Source organism: Rhinolophus ferrumequinum, chromosome 4 (genome assembly GCF_004115265.2).
Source record: "Rhinolophus ferrumequinum isolate MPI-CBG mRhiFer1 chromosome 4, mRhiFer1_v1.p, whole genome shotgun sequence".
Lineage (NCBI taxonomy): Eukaryota > Metazoa > Chordata > Mammalia > Chiroptera > Rhinolophidae > Rhinolophus > Rhinolophus ferrumequinum.
In genome coordinates, this window is record NC_046287.1 from 57,284,838 (window position 1) to 57,299,590 (window position 14,753).

Below are 14,753 nucleotides of genomic sequence, written 5' to 3' on the forward strand. Positions count from 1 at the left end.
CAAGCCGCGGGTCAGCAGTTCCTATGGGCTATAGGCTGCTTTAACACTGCATTCCAGAAACACAAAAATACGAGCGACGTCTTCTCAGCAACTCAGACCATGGATTTTGAGGAAACAATTCCATAAAAGTAATTCAAGGGAAAACATCACGGATTAGAGTAATCTAATTAATTCAAAGATGAATGTAAAGACCAATAATTTATCTTGATATTTGTGAAGATGAAAAAAATAAAAGCCTGTAGGGAGTCACAAAGAAATGAAAATAGCTCAAAATCAATTCTAACTGCTGGCACAAAAGTGAAAACATCGAAGACTTTCAGTAAATGTTTTTTTATGAATGATGACTTGACAGATTTATTTTGAAATTTGATCAATTTTTAATAAAGTTGAAATGTTTAGTCTTTTTCTTTCACATCTACTTCATATTCACTGTGGAACAAATATATAACATAACTCTTTAAGAATTAAAAAAATGTGGTTGGGGTTTCTGATGCTGAAGATAAAATATGGCAAGAAAAATATTATTTGTGTTTATCCTATTTTCTTTTATAAGAAAAAAATCCGAAGGTAACTTTCATTTTCTGTAGGACCTGAATACAAATCAACCTTATAAAAAGTAAAATGACAACTTAAAAAAATTAGTATGTAGCATATAGTATATAGAGATTTAGCCTTTCTCTTGCAATGCTGGCTCTGGATGGGTATTCGGACACCCCATGAACACATGTACTGGTGACACCCATCATACATGACACGCATCATACATGGCCAGTGGCCAGCCAGCAGTAGATACTCAGCACCTGTCCCTACCAAGGCTTGGTTGCCCCGACCTCACATTCTATCAGGCGTGTTGTTGCCACTATGTGAAGGCAGCAATCCTCCTCACAATGCATCCTAGACCACGGAGTGGGGAAAGGTTATCTACTGAGAGCACTGGGCCAAAAGGAGTGAAAGCTATCAGGGCCTCATAAGGAGTAACAGAGCCGCTTGATGATTTTTAAAGCAACACAAAACATTTTAATGTCTACTTTTGAAATTAAGGAAAAAATACATTTTCTGTTTCAGATTATGCCAATTGAAAGAGGAAATGCCAGGAGATGAAAAAGGGAACAAAAAGGGAAGGTGGTAGTGGAGAGGGGAGACAAGTGAAGAGGATGCAGAAAGAATTACAGAAACAAGAGGAAAAGAAGGGAGATATTTACAGATAGTGGAAAGAAGGATGGGAAGGAAACATGAGAGGAAAGGAAAGAGATACTGGGCTCCAAGTCGAGTGAACGATTGTACTATGCGTGTACAGTCTGAATTCATTTGGGCTGTTAACAGCCATTCAACTACCATGCACTGCCTACCTACTGCATTGGTGTTGGAATGTATCCCCCTCAGATAAGGGGGGACTGCTGTACTGGGGGGTGAGGATCACTGAGGCTGACTTGGAGCTTAGGTAACAGAAGAGGCAAAATCCATAACATAAGTATAAAGTGATAACTTGAAATTACAGTATCTGATGTGAAATAATATAAGCTAATATGTTTTAACACTTATTGCCTCCAGGAACTGTTATGAGCATTTCACATGTATTATCTCATTTAACCCTCACAACAAATTAATGAAGTAGGCACTGCTATTATCCAGAGGGGGAAACCAAAGAACAGAGAGACTAGTAGCTGTTATAGGGACTTGTCAGGACATGGAAAAAGACTGAGTGTGGAGAAAGGACACTGGCTGTTATCAGCGTCCTTTGGAATTTTTACTGGCTGATGAACCACGCTTTATAGTTTTTCAACTGTTCACTCCACGAAGTGTTAGAATTCATTTTCAGCTGGCTAACCAGGGGCAGATGACACTCCAGCCAAAAAAACACCCCACAGGTGATCCATTTGACAAGCAGTGGGAACCAAACCAAAACCAGAAATTCTCCCGATAGGATCCCTAGATTGGTTCCTAAACAGCTAGATTTCTACGATTGAGCTTTGCCCCCAAGGCTCTTTCTAACAGCTTGGGCAGCCCAACTTGAGTGTCTTCTGAAGTTTGGAGAGGCTAGGAATGAGAACATTTCATTTTTGAACAGAGCAAGTCAGGCTCCTGAATTTATAGGGAGGCTATGGAGAGGAGGACTGAATGCTCAATGTTCATTACATCTCTTCTCAACCCGGGCGATCTGGGATTCACCAAATCAAGTTGTTTTTCTCCAAATCAAGCTGTTTCTCTCCACACATTCTGAATGTTCCTCTTCAATGCGACACGCCCTTCAGTGTCTCTACTCTGCTTCTTCTCCACTTTTCCAAGACTTCCTTTTCCTATCTTCAGTCAACTTCTTCCTTCATGCACCACCCCAACCTGTTCTTGCTGCAATTTACAAGATTCTTGACCTTCTTAACCCTTCCTCCAGATTTCTTTGATTTTCTTTCCCTGACGCTTTTGTTTTCAGTCTCCATCTTTCCAGCCTTTCTCCTCCTTGATCCCGTCCTACAAAGCCACACCGGTACTGGTAAGTACCTGTGCCTGAGAGTTTGATCATTCACTTAATGGCAACAAAAGAAAAAGAAAAAAAAAAGTAAGCTCCAAGAGACGAAGGAGCAGAACCTGAGAGGTGAGCAGAGTTGGCCCGCGGGACTCAGTGTAACTGAGAAGGGCCTGCCCGCCTCCGCAGGCTCCACCTTGCAAGAAACCTTGAGCTCTGCGGTGGAGATGGGGTAGGGCCGCTGATATTAATAAGTGCCACAGGACCCGAGATGGCAGGACGAGCCATCGCAGACTGCAGGTGGTTGTTTATTTTGGGAGGGGTGGGGAAGGCTGGCCTGCGACCACCGCCCCTTATGCCAGGGTGGTTCCAGGACAGCAGGCCTGGGATGCAGCAGGCCGCCGGGCCCCGCCGCCGCCCGGCCCTGGAGCGTGTCCAGGGGCTCGGGTGGGGCCGCGAGCACCCAGTCAGTCACCCCGGCATGTGGGCCGCGGGTGGGGCGGAGCGGGCGGGCCGGGGCTGAGGGACGCTGTTTGCCAACATTTCACCGGAGTGTTTGTCCAGCCAGCCTGTGCGGCTCACGGGCGCCTCTCCCCGTTCCTCCTTCCCTTCCCCGACAGCTTGGGCGGCCCAACTGGACGTGGCGGGTGCGCGGGTCGCCTTGGCAGGCGAGCCCAGGGCCCTTCACAGGTATGTGCCAGGGTGGAGAGGGAGGCCGGGAAGGGGAGGCCCGGAGAAGATTTCCTTTTTTTTGGGGGGGGGGGCGGGGGAGGCGGGGGTCCCCGAGGGGTAGAGTGGAGGATGCGGGGCTGGGGGAGGCGGGCGGCGAGGCCTGGGTCCCCACGGCCCGCGCCCCTCCCCCGACCCCTCGGCCGCGCCCCGAGCAGGCTCAGGTGCGAGGCTGGGCGGCCGGTGTCCGGTGTCTGGTGTCCGGTGTCTGGAGCCGCCGGCAAGTGATCGATGGCACGGGAGGGCCGGGGGCTTACCGTGACGGTAAGAGGGAGCTCCGAGGGGGACGGCCGCAGGTACACGAGAGGCCTAGGGTCAGTTCTGGGGCTGCGGGCGGGGCTCCAGGTCCCCGAGGGGCGTGTGCGCGCAGGTCAGGCGAGGTTCCGCCCCGGAGGGAGCCGGGGCGGCCGGGTGGTGGCCGCGTGGGAGGGTCTGGGCCGGTCTACACTTTCTGGACTCTTGTCGAATAACCCCCGGCGCCCCGCGTCTCCCCCAGCTGCCCTGGCCTCGCGCGGCCCCGCGACGGCGCCCCAAGCCGTGGCGCGGCGGCGACTGCCCTGCTGACGAGCATACGCGCACTTCTGGGTAGCGCCCTGGGGCCTCCTTCGCCCCAGACCTTCCAGGAGAGTCCGGGGAAACGGCTTCAGCGCGCCAGCACCGAGGGTGCCCGGCGGGGTTGGGAAGCCGAGGGGGAGCCCTGCTTCAGACTCAGAGGGTGACCCCCAGTCAGCTCGGTACCGATGACCTACCTTCTCAAGGGGGCACCCCGGCCGGCGCCTGCCCTCCGTTTTCCCGCTGGCGCCCCAAAGGGCTGGGCGTGGAGACGACGGGACAAATTACAGAATTTTTCAGTATTCTCAGAGTTGTCTTTCCTTACCCAAGAGTCACAGGGAAGAAGCAAGCACGGCACCTTTCTCTAAACTTAGTCTCCTCACCTCCTAAAAGGCTTTTATTTGATTGCCTGTTTAATAGAAACGACTCAGATACAATATTTTTGAAGTGAATGAATAAGTGGAAGCATATGTGGGCATAGATTTGGCATGTGAGTGGAATTTTCTAGATAAATCCGTGTGTACAGTAATTCAACTTTCTGAAGAATGGTACATATTTACAAAACTTACCAAATTGTTCTCACCTCTGGTAATTCACTTTATCCTCAAAAATGGCCCCTTTGCTGACAAGATTAATAAGGTAAAATTGAGAAAGATAACTGAAAATCTGAAAACAGAGCTGACAGTACTAAAATAATTAAAATTCAAACTATATTTTAAACATTAAAGTTATACTGTCCAGATTACAATCTTTTTATGATTTAGGCTGTACCTCAGGTTGGGTTTTTATTTTTATTTTATTATTATTATTATTATTTTATCTCAGTCACTAAAAACACAATTTTTGTTTTGTAAAACAGGACTGTGAACGGTGTGAGTCAGGCCAAATCTGTGTTATCCTGGAAAACAGCTGATCCTACGACCCTTTAGAAATTTATTTTTGGAATAAATAGCAGATGTGGGCTTGTGGCTTGTCATTTCTCTCTTAAGAAAAGTGCTGTAGAAGAAAACCAGTTAGCTGAGCTTTTTCCTTTTATTGGATCTTGAATAACTGGAAGTTTGCTGTACTCAATATGTTAGTGGAAAGTCATTAGAATTTGAATCAGTATCAGCAATGATTGTCCTGTCAGGGAGTGAAAGTGAGAAAAACAATGATTGATTTTCTCATTTCTATTTCCTCTACCCTGGCTTCAGTTGTCTCCGTAACTTCACATAGATTATCTGGCATAGTCCTCAAATTATAAAGATTCACAATGCAGGCCCTCATTTCACAGATGAGGAAACTGAGTTCAGAAAAGTGAAGTAACAGCCAAAAGTCACACAGCTCATGAGAACAAAGCTGGGAGTCCGGGCTGGGGTCCCTTGCTGGTTGTCCTGTGAGCTCCCTGTGCTGTGTTTGAGTTTTCCATCTCATAGCGTAGAGGAGGAAAGAGTTCATTCACACCAGTAGGAGTCAACAGGCTTAGAATGCATGCATATTATTCAGCAGCCTGACCACCACAGTTGTCAGCTGAGTCCCCAAGTATTCTAGGACACAGGGAAGCCAGTGTCTTTCCCTCAAGATTCGCTAGTTAACTTTAATGCTAAAAATCCATGTTTGCTACAAAAGGCAAATAAAACATTAAAACCATGAAAACTCTTGAGCATCACAGAGGTGCTGTGGAACTCTTCACACTTGTGGCATTTGTGCTACTCCTAGTGGTTATGTGAATGGGGAAATGGAGAAAAAAGTGAGCAAACAACATCCACACCTGGGCCAGTAGGACAGTCAGTTCCTTGCTGTCCTTCCCATATGGGGTCTTTTCAACACCTGGACTCCCCTAAACTTAATCTACAATTACCGGGATGAGGCTTCTGCCAGAGAGGCATACTGTGTCATGCACCTTCAGTTAAGCATTTGCATTGCTGCAAGAATTTGCTGGTCTTCCTTTGGAAATTTCAAGGGTGGTACCACATCCTGATGATGTTCTGATTCTGGGCTCACAAAGAAATTTCACTGTACTGTTGAAATATAGTCAAGCCGACTTACAGCCAGACTGCCAGGCTCCGTCACTTCCCATCTTCATCTGTGAAATGGGTCTAGTGAGGGATTGAACTCCAAGGGCTATTGTGAAGATTAAATGAGTTAATACATATAAAGTGCTGAAGATAGCGGCTGGCACAGTGAATATAGGAGCTCTTATTACCAGGAATATTCTGGGTGGGGGAGAGGGGAAGATTATGAATTTCACACTTCTAGGATCTTAGTTTTTAGGTTCTACCCATGTCATCACTGTTGCTAGGATTCACCCCATTCAAAATGGGGGACAGAGCAAAAGCCTCAGGCTTCATTGGGCTCCTCATTTTCTACCATGTTTTATTTCTGTGCAAGTCCACCATTCTGGAGTCATGGAATGGGCCAGCAGAAAGACGTTCATTGGAATGTCAAGGAGTCATTCACTTCAGTTTCTTCCCACTTCATCTCAGCACTGGAATGAAGTATGCTGAGGAAACCAATTCTTCCTTTGGTTCCCATCATGTATAGACAAGATTGCAGCATCTGGAAACCTCTCCTTTAGTGAGAAGTTAGTGGGCCCTACTCTTCGAGAAGCTGTTAGAACACAAAGGTTGAGAAAGCATCACAGGACATCAATTCTGTGGCTCTGATAGCCTTTGAAGCAAAATACAAAGGTTGGAAGGGGGCCTGGCGATAGGCTTGCCTGACTGAATTGGAGCCAGACTCTGCTTTTAATTCTTTTTAAATCTTCTCTTAATATTTGTGTTCTGTTTGAGTTCTGGTAGTTGACTGCCGCAGGAGATTATAGGATACAGTTAGCAAGAATAGATGTAGCCTCAATTAAGGTCCCTGCTACACAATGAATAGTTAGTGAATGGAACTATGTGCTATGTATGCAAACCACTCTGGGGTTTAGCTGTTGAATATGCCTATCTCAAAACACTGGTGTAAATGGAGAAATCGTTTGCAAGGAAGAGGAGGAAGAGGGGGAGACCAAGGACACTCCAAAGGGGTTGGAGGACTATCACAATCTGGCTGTGTGGATGACAAAGTGAAGGAACTAGGAGGCTAGGTGACTAGTCTGAAGTTCAAGTGCATTTTAACTTAGTTTGGAGACATGAGATCTGAGAGGGCATGGGTAGATGATGAGATTACTGAGACGTTATTAACACTAAATTATTAGTTCATTTCTTAAGATTTCAGGTGATCCTGAAAATCTCAGTAAGCAAGCTTTGTCATGTATCCTATCATATTGAAACAAATTAAGTCTTTATTTTCCCCAGAATGGAAATGTAAACATGTAAACATAATTTGCTTCTGATTCCAAAAGTATGAAGGTTTGCTATTTAAAAAAAAAAAAATCAACCAAACAGAAATGTGGAGCGTAGAATGAAACCTTAGTGAAATTGCCACCACCCGTTTCAAACAGAACCACTGTGAAACCACTTGTGCATGTACCAGTCCATGGCTGCTTTTTAAAGGAGTCCCTAATAAACTGTAAAGCAAGGATCCTTTGTGATGAACCTAATCACAGTTTATTTGGTCTGTAAATTTAGATTTCTTTTTTTTGAGATTTTTATAGTTGTTTATTCTTTTCTAAGAAACAGAACTACAACATATTTTAAATCCTCTCATTAATTCCTTAATATCCTCCTATATTCCAAAAAGTACAAATTTCCCCAATTGCTTCATAGCTATTTTTTAAGGTTGTTTGTTCATTACATTAAGTTACCTGGAAGAGGTACACCTAAAACCTGGTGAACTTCCACAATATACATGAATGTTTTCTCCTGCACCTGCATTGTTTTCATGGTTCTAGTGGGTTGTCTGGAAATTGCATTATCTTTCTATGTGGATGAAAGTACATAATTGTGCTTATTCAGTGCTGCTTTTAAGGGGAAATGGGAAAATTGCATTGTGGTCTAATTTTTATTTCTTCTTTTTCCCTTCCTTGAGCATGGTTCTGTTTTAGTTTGGTTTGAGGTGGGTAATTCTGTGTAATCTCAAAAACAGTATGTTGTTTTGAAATAAGTTGTTTGGGAAGAGTCTTTTAAGTTCTTCCTGTGCCTTTTTTTCTTACTTCTTTTCTCAGCCATACAGTTGGTGGTTTGTTAGGCTCTGAAGTAATAATATGTTTGCTTGGTTGGGAGAAGGCCAAACCTCTTAATTTTTTTGTTTCCCTGAGATTGACCTGTATAAAGTTAGGGTTTGTTTTGTTTTGTTGATAAAGTATCTCTGGAAATTACGGGATAGAGGTTACACAAATGTTTAACAAAGCGTGCCTCAGCTTTTCTTCTCTTTTCCCCTGAACTGAAAAGCGATACTATATTTCCTCCAAGCTTTATTCATAAGCCTGTCCTTGCCCAGCATTTACACATTTTAATACTGCCTGGTTTTTGGTTGTTGCTCTCTGCAGGTTCGTGAACGGCATTTTGGACAGGATGTTTGGTGCAGGGGACCAAGAGCCAGTTTGCTGAAATACTGTCCCAGTCATTTGGGACTGCAGGGAGTCTCTGAGAAGGGCCATCCAAGTGCCCGCCAGGTGCAGGCACACCAGGAAGCCATTTTCAAGAACTTTTGCCACAGGTGTAAAAGACTCCAGACCTGCAAAGATGCTGAAACAGATACTATCAGAGATGTACATAGATCCTGATCTACTGGCAGAGCTCAGCGAAGAACAGAAACAGATCCTGTTCTTCAAGATGAGGGAGGAACAGATCCGCCGATGGAAAGAAAGAGAAGCGGCAATGGAAAAAAAGGAGTCCTTGCCAGTGAAATCCAGACCAAAGAAAGGTAAACTTAGCTACCTCTCTTCTGTGACTGTGTGAGGAGAATGGCTCCCGGCTTGTTTTAACATTTCACATTAGTCAGAAGCAAGCCAGGTGTGAGTTCCAATTTGGTAGATTCACCCTAAATGTTACTGAGATTCGAATGGTGCAATTTATCAACTTGAAGTCTACACTCGCATGCGCATACACACACACACAGCAACTACCCTGGGGTTGTGTAAGTACATCTCTCACTTGAAACCAGACTGACCTTACGCTGAAGTAAAAAGTCAACTGTAGAGTTTGATGTGAGGGGTTTTAAGGAAGGTTTCTCTCCCCCTTATTGAAACAAATACCTGGTGTCCTATTTATGAGTATATGAGGTCCTTGCTTCAGCATCTTTATAGAATTGTGTTTGCATTTCTTAGACTTTAAGAGATTTTTCTTTGAGTTATCTTTTTTTTTTTTTTTAAAGGAAATGCCCTCTTAAAATACAAATACTGCTGTAAGGAAAAAAATCTTAATACTAATTTTTCAGATGCATTTTTTTTCCTGACGCAAGAAATCCCTTGGTAGTTTAAGAGGACCTTTTGAGACCATGGGGGAGGAATTCTTTGTACATCAAGACTTAAAGTGTATACACACACAGTCATAGGAAAGCACGCATTAAACACTCCCGCGCTCTCCCCACCACCGTCAAATTCTGTCATGGATGAATACCTAACTTGTTTTTCAAAAACCCACAGCTTCCAAGGTCACTTACACAGGTATTCAAGACCAGTCTCTCCTCATTTTTTTATTAAGCTAAGGAAAATAAAATCATTTAGAGTTTCAAAGATTGAGAAAATGAATCTTACTCGCATGCTGGTATATATTCGTACACAGACTCAAAAGGAAGTCAGTTTAGTAACCTTTACCTTATACTGCTTTTTATGAAAAACTTTTTCCAATTTAGCCTTTGTAATGACATGGAAATAAATGTGAATATCTTGTTTATTATTGTTACTATCAATAGCAGCTATTTGCTCAATACCTGTTTTGTCTGACACTATGCAAAGCACTTTTACACACATTATATCTCGTCTTCACAAAACTTCTGCAGAAAAAAACTAGAATCAGAGAAGAGAGATATGCAAGGTCACACCTCCAGGAGGTGCCCAGATCCGTTGGATTTCATGGTACTCTACAATATCCAAAATAGAAGTTTTCCTTCAACAATTAACATGTGCAAACTGAAGCGTAACCCCTTTAACTTTCTGAACTGGTCTCCTTGCTTTATTTAGTCAGTTTATCAGCTATAACTGGACCTCCTTGGGCACCATGTTCACTGTGGACATAACACTGACATGGTGGGTGATTTGGGGGATGGGTGAGAGCTGAAGGGTCCTTCCCCCTAGACTTAATGGCCCAGACTCTTTGTAAGACTGTAGGCTTCTTATGTTTGCTGAATTGATCACCTTGTGATCAAAACAAGATGGTTGTTTCCGTGTCTTTGCTTAAATTCTTCCTTTGAAGTGTTCTGAATCTACCTCTCAGCAAACCGATATTACTTTATTAGTTAAATGATCATGAAAAAAAGTATACTAATACACACAGTGAAAGTTCTATCAGTAGTTCATGGGAAAAGTTTATTACGCCCTTAAATGTAACCCTTGGAAAAACATATTTTGCACTAAGCTAGTTCCTCTTCTCTCTACAAAAAAGGAAAGTTTTTGAGATTCTATCCCTGTTTCCCCTAAAAAGACAACACTTCTCCATATTCCTTCTTGTTTTGTCTCTGAAGATAAAGCCACAGGTGGTACCGGCAGTGTTATCATGGCAGGTGCTCCCCAGAGGTGTGTCTGGGCTGCAGACCTACTAGCCCCTGGCGGTTGTTTGCTGAGACACCTCACTGTGTGCTCTGCTCCTTTCAGGCCTGTGCTCCCTGCCTCTCCTGCCCCTGCCCCCACCCAACTTGTACTGGGCTCACTTCAGGGCTGCTTTTTCTTTAAACACTTTCTTCTTTACCTATTCTCTGCTCGATTTCCTAGCCAGGCTGCAGCTTTGGAGACTGTCATTTTCTTGGCTCTTTAAATGTCTCTTTGAGTTTGTTTTGTTTTGTTAGTTCATTTGTTAGTCCAATACGTTTCATTTTAAACATTTAAATCAATATATCTTATGTCTGCCCCTCTACTCCTTTACACCGTTCTGGCTTACCACTTAACAGTGCTTTCATTGTCCTCTGCTCATTTTTGCCTCTACAGTCCACTGTGGTGATTTTTCAAAGCACATCACTAAAATGTTTGGTACTGTGCATCCCAGGTATCTGTCCACCTCTTAGTAATCTTAAGTCTAAAGTAGGAGGGGCTGAAAAACAACTAGAAGTATGGCTTTAATTCAGTAATAGATCAGAAAATCACTTCAAAATGTGATTCTTAGAGAGAGAAAGAATTATAGTCCTCCTCTTCCTGCTGGGGTATAATTAGGGGTCTAGAGCTGTGTTGTCCAGTGTGGTGGCCACTTACCATATGTGGCTGTTGAGCACATGAAATGAGGCTCATCTGGATCGAGGTGTGCTAGGAGCATAAATGACCAGATTTCAAAGAATTGGTAGGAAGGAAATAATGTAAAATACCACATTAATAATTTTATATTCATTACATATTGACATGATAATATTTTGGATATCTTGGGTAAAATAAAATACATTAAAATTAATTTCACCTGTTCTTTGGGTGTTGTACTGGGACTACTAGAAAATGTATAATTACTGACATTTGGACAGCGCTACTCTGTAAAAGTAGCACCAACCAGCACTTACTGAGCTGACGGTACATCAGAGCCTGAGTTCATGCTTAAATATATTATCTCCTTAAATAATCACAGCCAACCTGAAGCTGAATTACTTTTCACACTTTAGAGATGACGAAAGTGAGGCTGGGGAACATTAACTAACTTGAACAGGGCAACAGCTAGTAAGTAATGGAGCTGGCACGGATCCTGAGTCTGACTCTGCCAAAGCTGGAGCTGTTAACAAATATACTGCATGTTGAGCTTACCTGGAGCTTAATAAGTTACCGTTGTTTGCAGGTGCCTTGCACACATCTAAAACATATGCGTGCATTGGGGCTCTGCCATGGAGCTTTTATTCTGTGTGACTTTTTCTGGTAACACAAACAGAGCAGGCCTTTACTTAGTAAGAGGGTTGCCCAGCACTTGTTTCATTGGGTCTCTGGATTATCTCCCTGGGGCACCTCTTCTACCTCTTAGGGTTAAATACCACCTATACACCGTGACTCTCAAACCGATATTGCCAAGCCAGACCTCACTTGAGCTTCTGTCTCAGGATTTGCCTAATGAGTATGTCCACTTAGAAGATCCATAAGCCCTGCAAGACTGAGGTACCACCAAGTTCATCGGCATCACCCCAATTCTCCCTACCTCGGCTAGGCCCGACGCGGCCTCTCATTCTCTGTCATGACCAGGGGCACTGCTCTCTCCCTAGTCACCGAAGCTGGAAACCTGGAAGCCACCCGGTGACTCCCTGACTTCACCGCACACCTAGCTTTTACTTCATCTGCTCCATTCCATGCAGCTCCCCCGACCTGCCATACTGGCACTGTATTTGTTATTTCATTTAACCTTCACAAGAATCCAGTGAGATAAACATTGTCCTTTTTATTCTCACAAGTGAGAAAACAAACTTAGAGAAAGTAATTTGTGTGGATCACTGGTGAATTCAGGATTTGAAGTCAGGTTCAGATCTACTCCAAGGCTGTTTTGAACCCTGGTCCTGGCCTTCGTCTGTCCCCCTAACTCTGAGCTTGAGAGTTTAACTGGGCCTGGTGTCTTGCGTGCACAGCAGCCGGGTGTGGATAATAACAGCTGTGCTTGCCTTTCACCTCCTGAGCTGGACTCCTCTCCTGACGAGTTCCCACTTATCTGTGGCACCACCCCTACCCCAGACGGCAGCACTGCAGGTTCCTCCACATCCATTCTGTCCTTTTGCCTTTGAAATAAGCATACAAATTTATTAAAGTTTTAAAAGATGGACTTGAGCATTAATAACTACAGGATTATTACCCAGGTTAACAAGTCTAGCAAACAATGAGGAAACGGACAGTCGTGTGTAATGTCAGGAAGTCCAGATAGGTCTCTCCTTGGTATTCACTAAAATGCACATGGGGTTGGATCTCGATTTCTTCTGGCCCATCCTGCTGTGTGAAGCCCTGGGGGGAATATGTTGGTGACCCCACACCCCAACTTGTCCAGCTGAGTTCTGTTTATGTTCGCTATCCCGGCATACCTTTTGGGGGGTTCACCTTTTAGACTCCGAAGTGTTTCAGTTTGGACAATACAGTCCGAGGCTGTACACGCCATAGGTTTTGCAGTCATGTAGACCAGTTTTGAATTCTGGTTTCGATTTCCCTAGCTCTATGACCTTGGGCAAGTTGTTTACCTCCCTAAGCCTCAATTTCCTTTTGGTAAAATAGGGTTATGATAGCCTCAGGTGATACTCTAAATATTTAATGGCAGATGTGGCACAAGCATCAATCAGAAGGAACATAGCAAGAGCACCCAAGTCCCAGACGCCCCTGCCAGCCAGGCATTTCTCTTTTACTTTCTGAATCAAGGAGGGAGGTATCCGAGAGGAGAGGCCAGAATGGTGGAGATACTTGGGAGGTTGGGAGTTTAGAGAAATATATCAATATTTTAACAACCTGCTTTTCTCAGCCCTGATGGTACCCCCATTGCATTTAAATTTGTTAGGGGACCCCCTGGTGTCGATACTCTTCTGTCTTCTCTTAATTCAGTCCTTGACCTTCTCTTTGTGGAGATAGGGTATATAGCAGTCCCCCTCCCATCCATGGTTTTGCTTTCTGAGATTTCAGTTACCCTCAGTCAACTGCAGCCAGAAAATATTAAGTGGAAAATTCCAGAAATAAACAATTCAGAAGTTTTAAGTTGTGCACTGTTCTGAGTAGCATGATGAAATCTCGTGCTGTCCTGCTGTGTCTTGCCTGGGACGTGAATCATCCCTTTGTCCAGAGTCTCCATGCTGTATATGCTCCCTGCTTATGAGTCATTAGTACCCCTTCCGATTATCAGATAGACTGTCTCAGTATCACAGTGTCATGTTCTAGTAATTTTTTGACTTCATAATGGCCCCAAAGCCGTTCACATAACTTTTATCACAGTATATGGTTATAATTTTTCCATTTTATGATTAGTTATTGTTGTTAATCTCTTACTGTGTCCAATTTATAAATTAAATTTTATTATAGGCATGTATATATAGGGAGAAAATAGTGTATATATAGGGTTCGGTACTATCCCCGGCTTCAGACATCCACTGGGGGTCTTGGAATGAATCCCCCATGGATGGAGGGGGCCTACTGTCTAATTCTTCTCTCTCCCTTTCACAACCTCGCCTGTGGCTGTGGTAGTTAGTCCTTCTGAGTTGGGTCCAGTCAGGGTGGAGACCGGGTGCCGACTCTCTGAAGCACAGTCATAGTCCTGGGGGCCTCGGGGGAGGTGTTGACCTGCAGAGGAGATGATTCACACTGACCCCCCCAGTCTCCCCCTCCTGCTCCCCTGCTGGGCCCGCCACAGGGGAGAAACCAGATACAATGAGGGGTGAGCAACATCACCCTGTGACATAAGACTGGAATAAGCCTGGCCATTTCCTTGCCAAGGACAGGTGTCACCCCACTTCAAGGGATATTTTACAACACTGCCTAGTTAGAGGTTTTCTGTGAGGACGGAAGTGTGGATGTGAGTCTCTGCACAGCGGTTCTTTGTGCTGGGGTACTGAGCAGGACTGACCTACTGTTCTAGAAAAGTTGATTTTAGAAGAAAGTCTCAAAGATCCCCAACATAGCAAACAGGAAGAGCACAGCAGTATCTAAACATGATTCAAGGAGTGGGAGAAAAACTTATAATTAAATATAAGTGCTATGGAAAAGTCGCTCTCTCAGTGTCCTCTAATTAAAGAGTGTATGTAATTTCAAGGTGAAGTAGACAAAATCCAGAATATCCGGATAGCATTAACTATTGACAAGAAGCAGTGCCTGCCCCCTTAGGATCCTTTAAGTTTATACCTCTTCCTTAGGGAAATACTTTGGGGACAGAAATGTGGTTCTATGCATATCTGTTTTTAACTCTTATTAGACTGGAGCTTTTCTCCTCTCCTTGTCAATACTTTCTTCTTTACCTATTCTCTGCATGTCCCTCTATCCATCCTTCCGCTAGCCTGGCCCATGGCACCC

At 44.1% G+C, this 14,753-nt stretch overlaps 1 protein-coding gene across 2 annotated transcripts in view; it reads left to right on the forward strand.

Moving 5' to 3' along the window:
- Positions 1-2,628: 2,628 nt before the first annotated feature.
- The window catches only part of SH2D4A (SH2 domain containing 4A), a 58,240-nt gene continuing 46,115 nt past the window's right edge, over positions 2,629-14,753 (forward strand). The window contains exons 1-3 of one of the 2 annotated variants that reach the window (XM_033103747.1): positions 2,629-2,761; positions 3,082-3,151; positions 8,154-8,530. In XM_033103747.1, coding sequence (XP_032959638.1) covers positions 8,350-8,530 — 181 coding nt within the window. In that variant the 5' untranslated portion in view covers positions 2,629-2,761; positions 3,082-3,151; positions 8,154-8,349. The remainder of the gene's footprint in view (positions 2,762-3,081; positions 3,152-8,153; positions 8,531-14,753) is intronic. The other variant, XM_033103748.1, reaches the window with a different exon arrangement.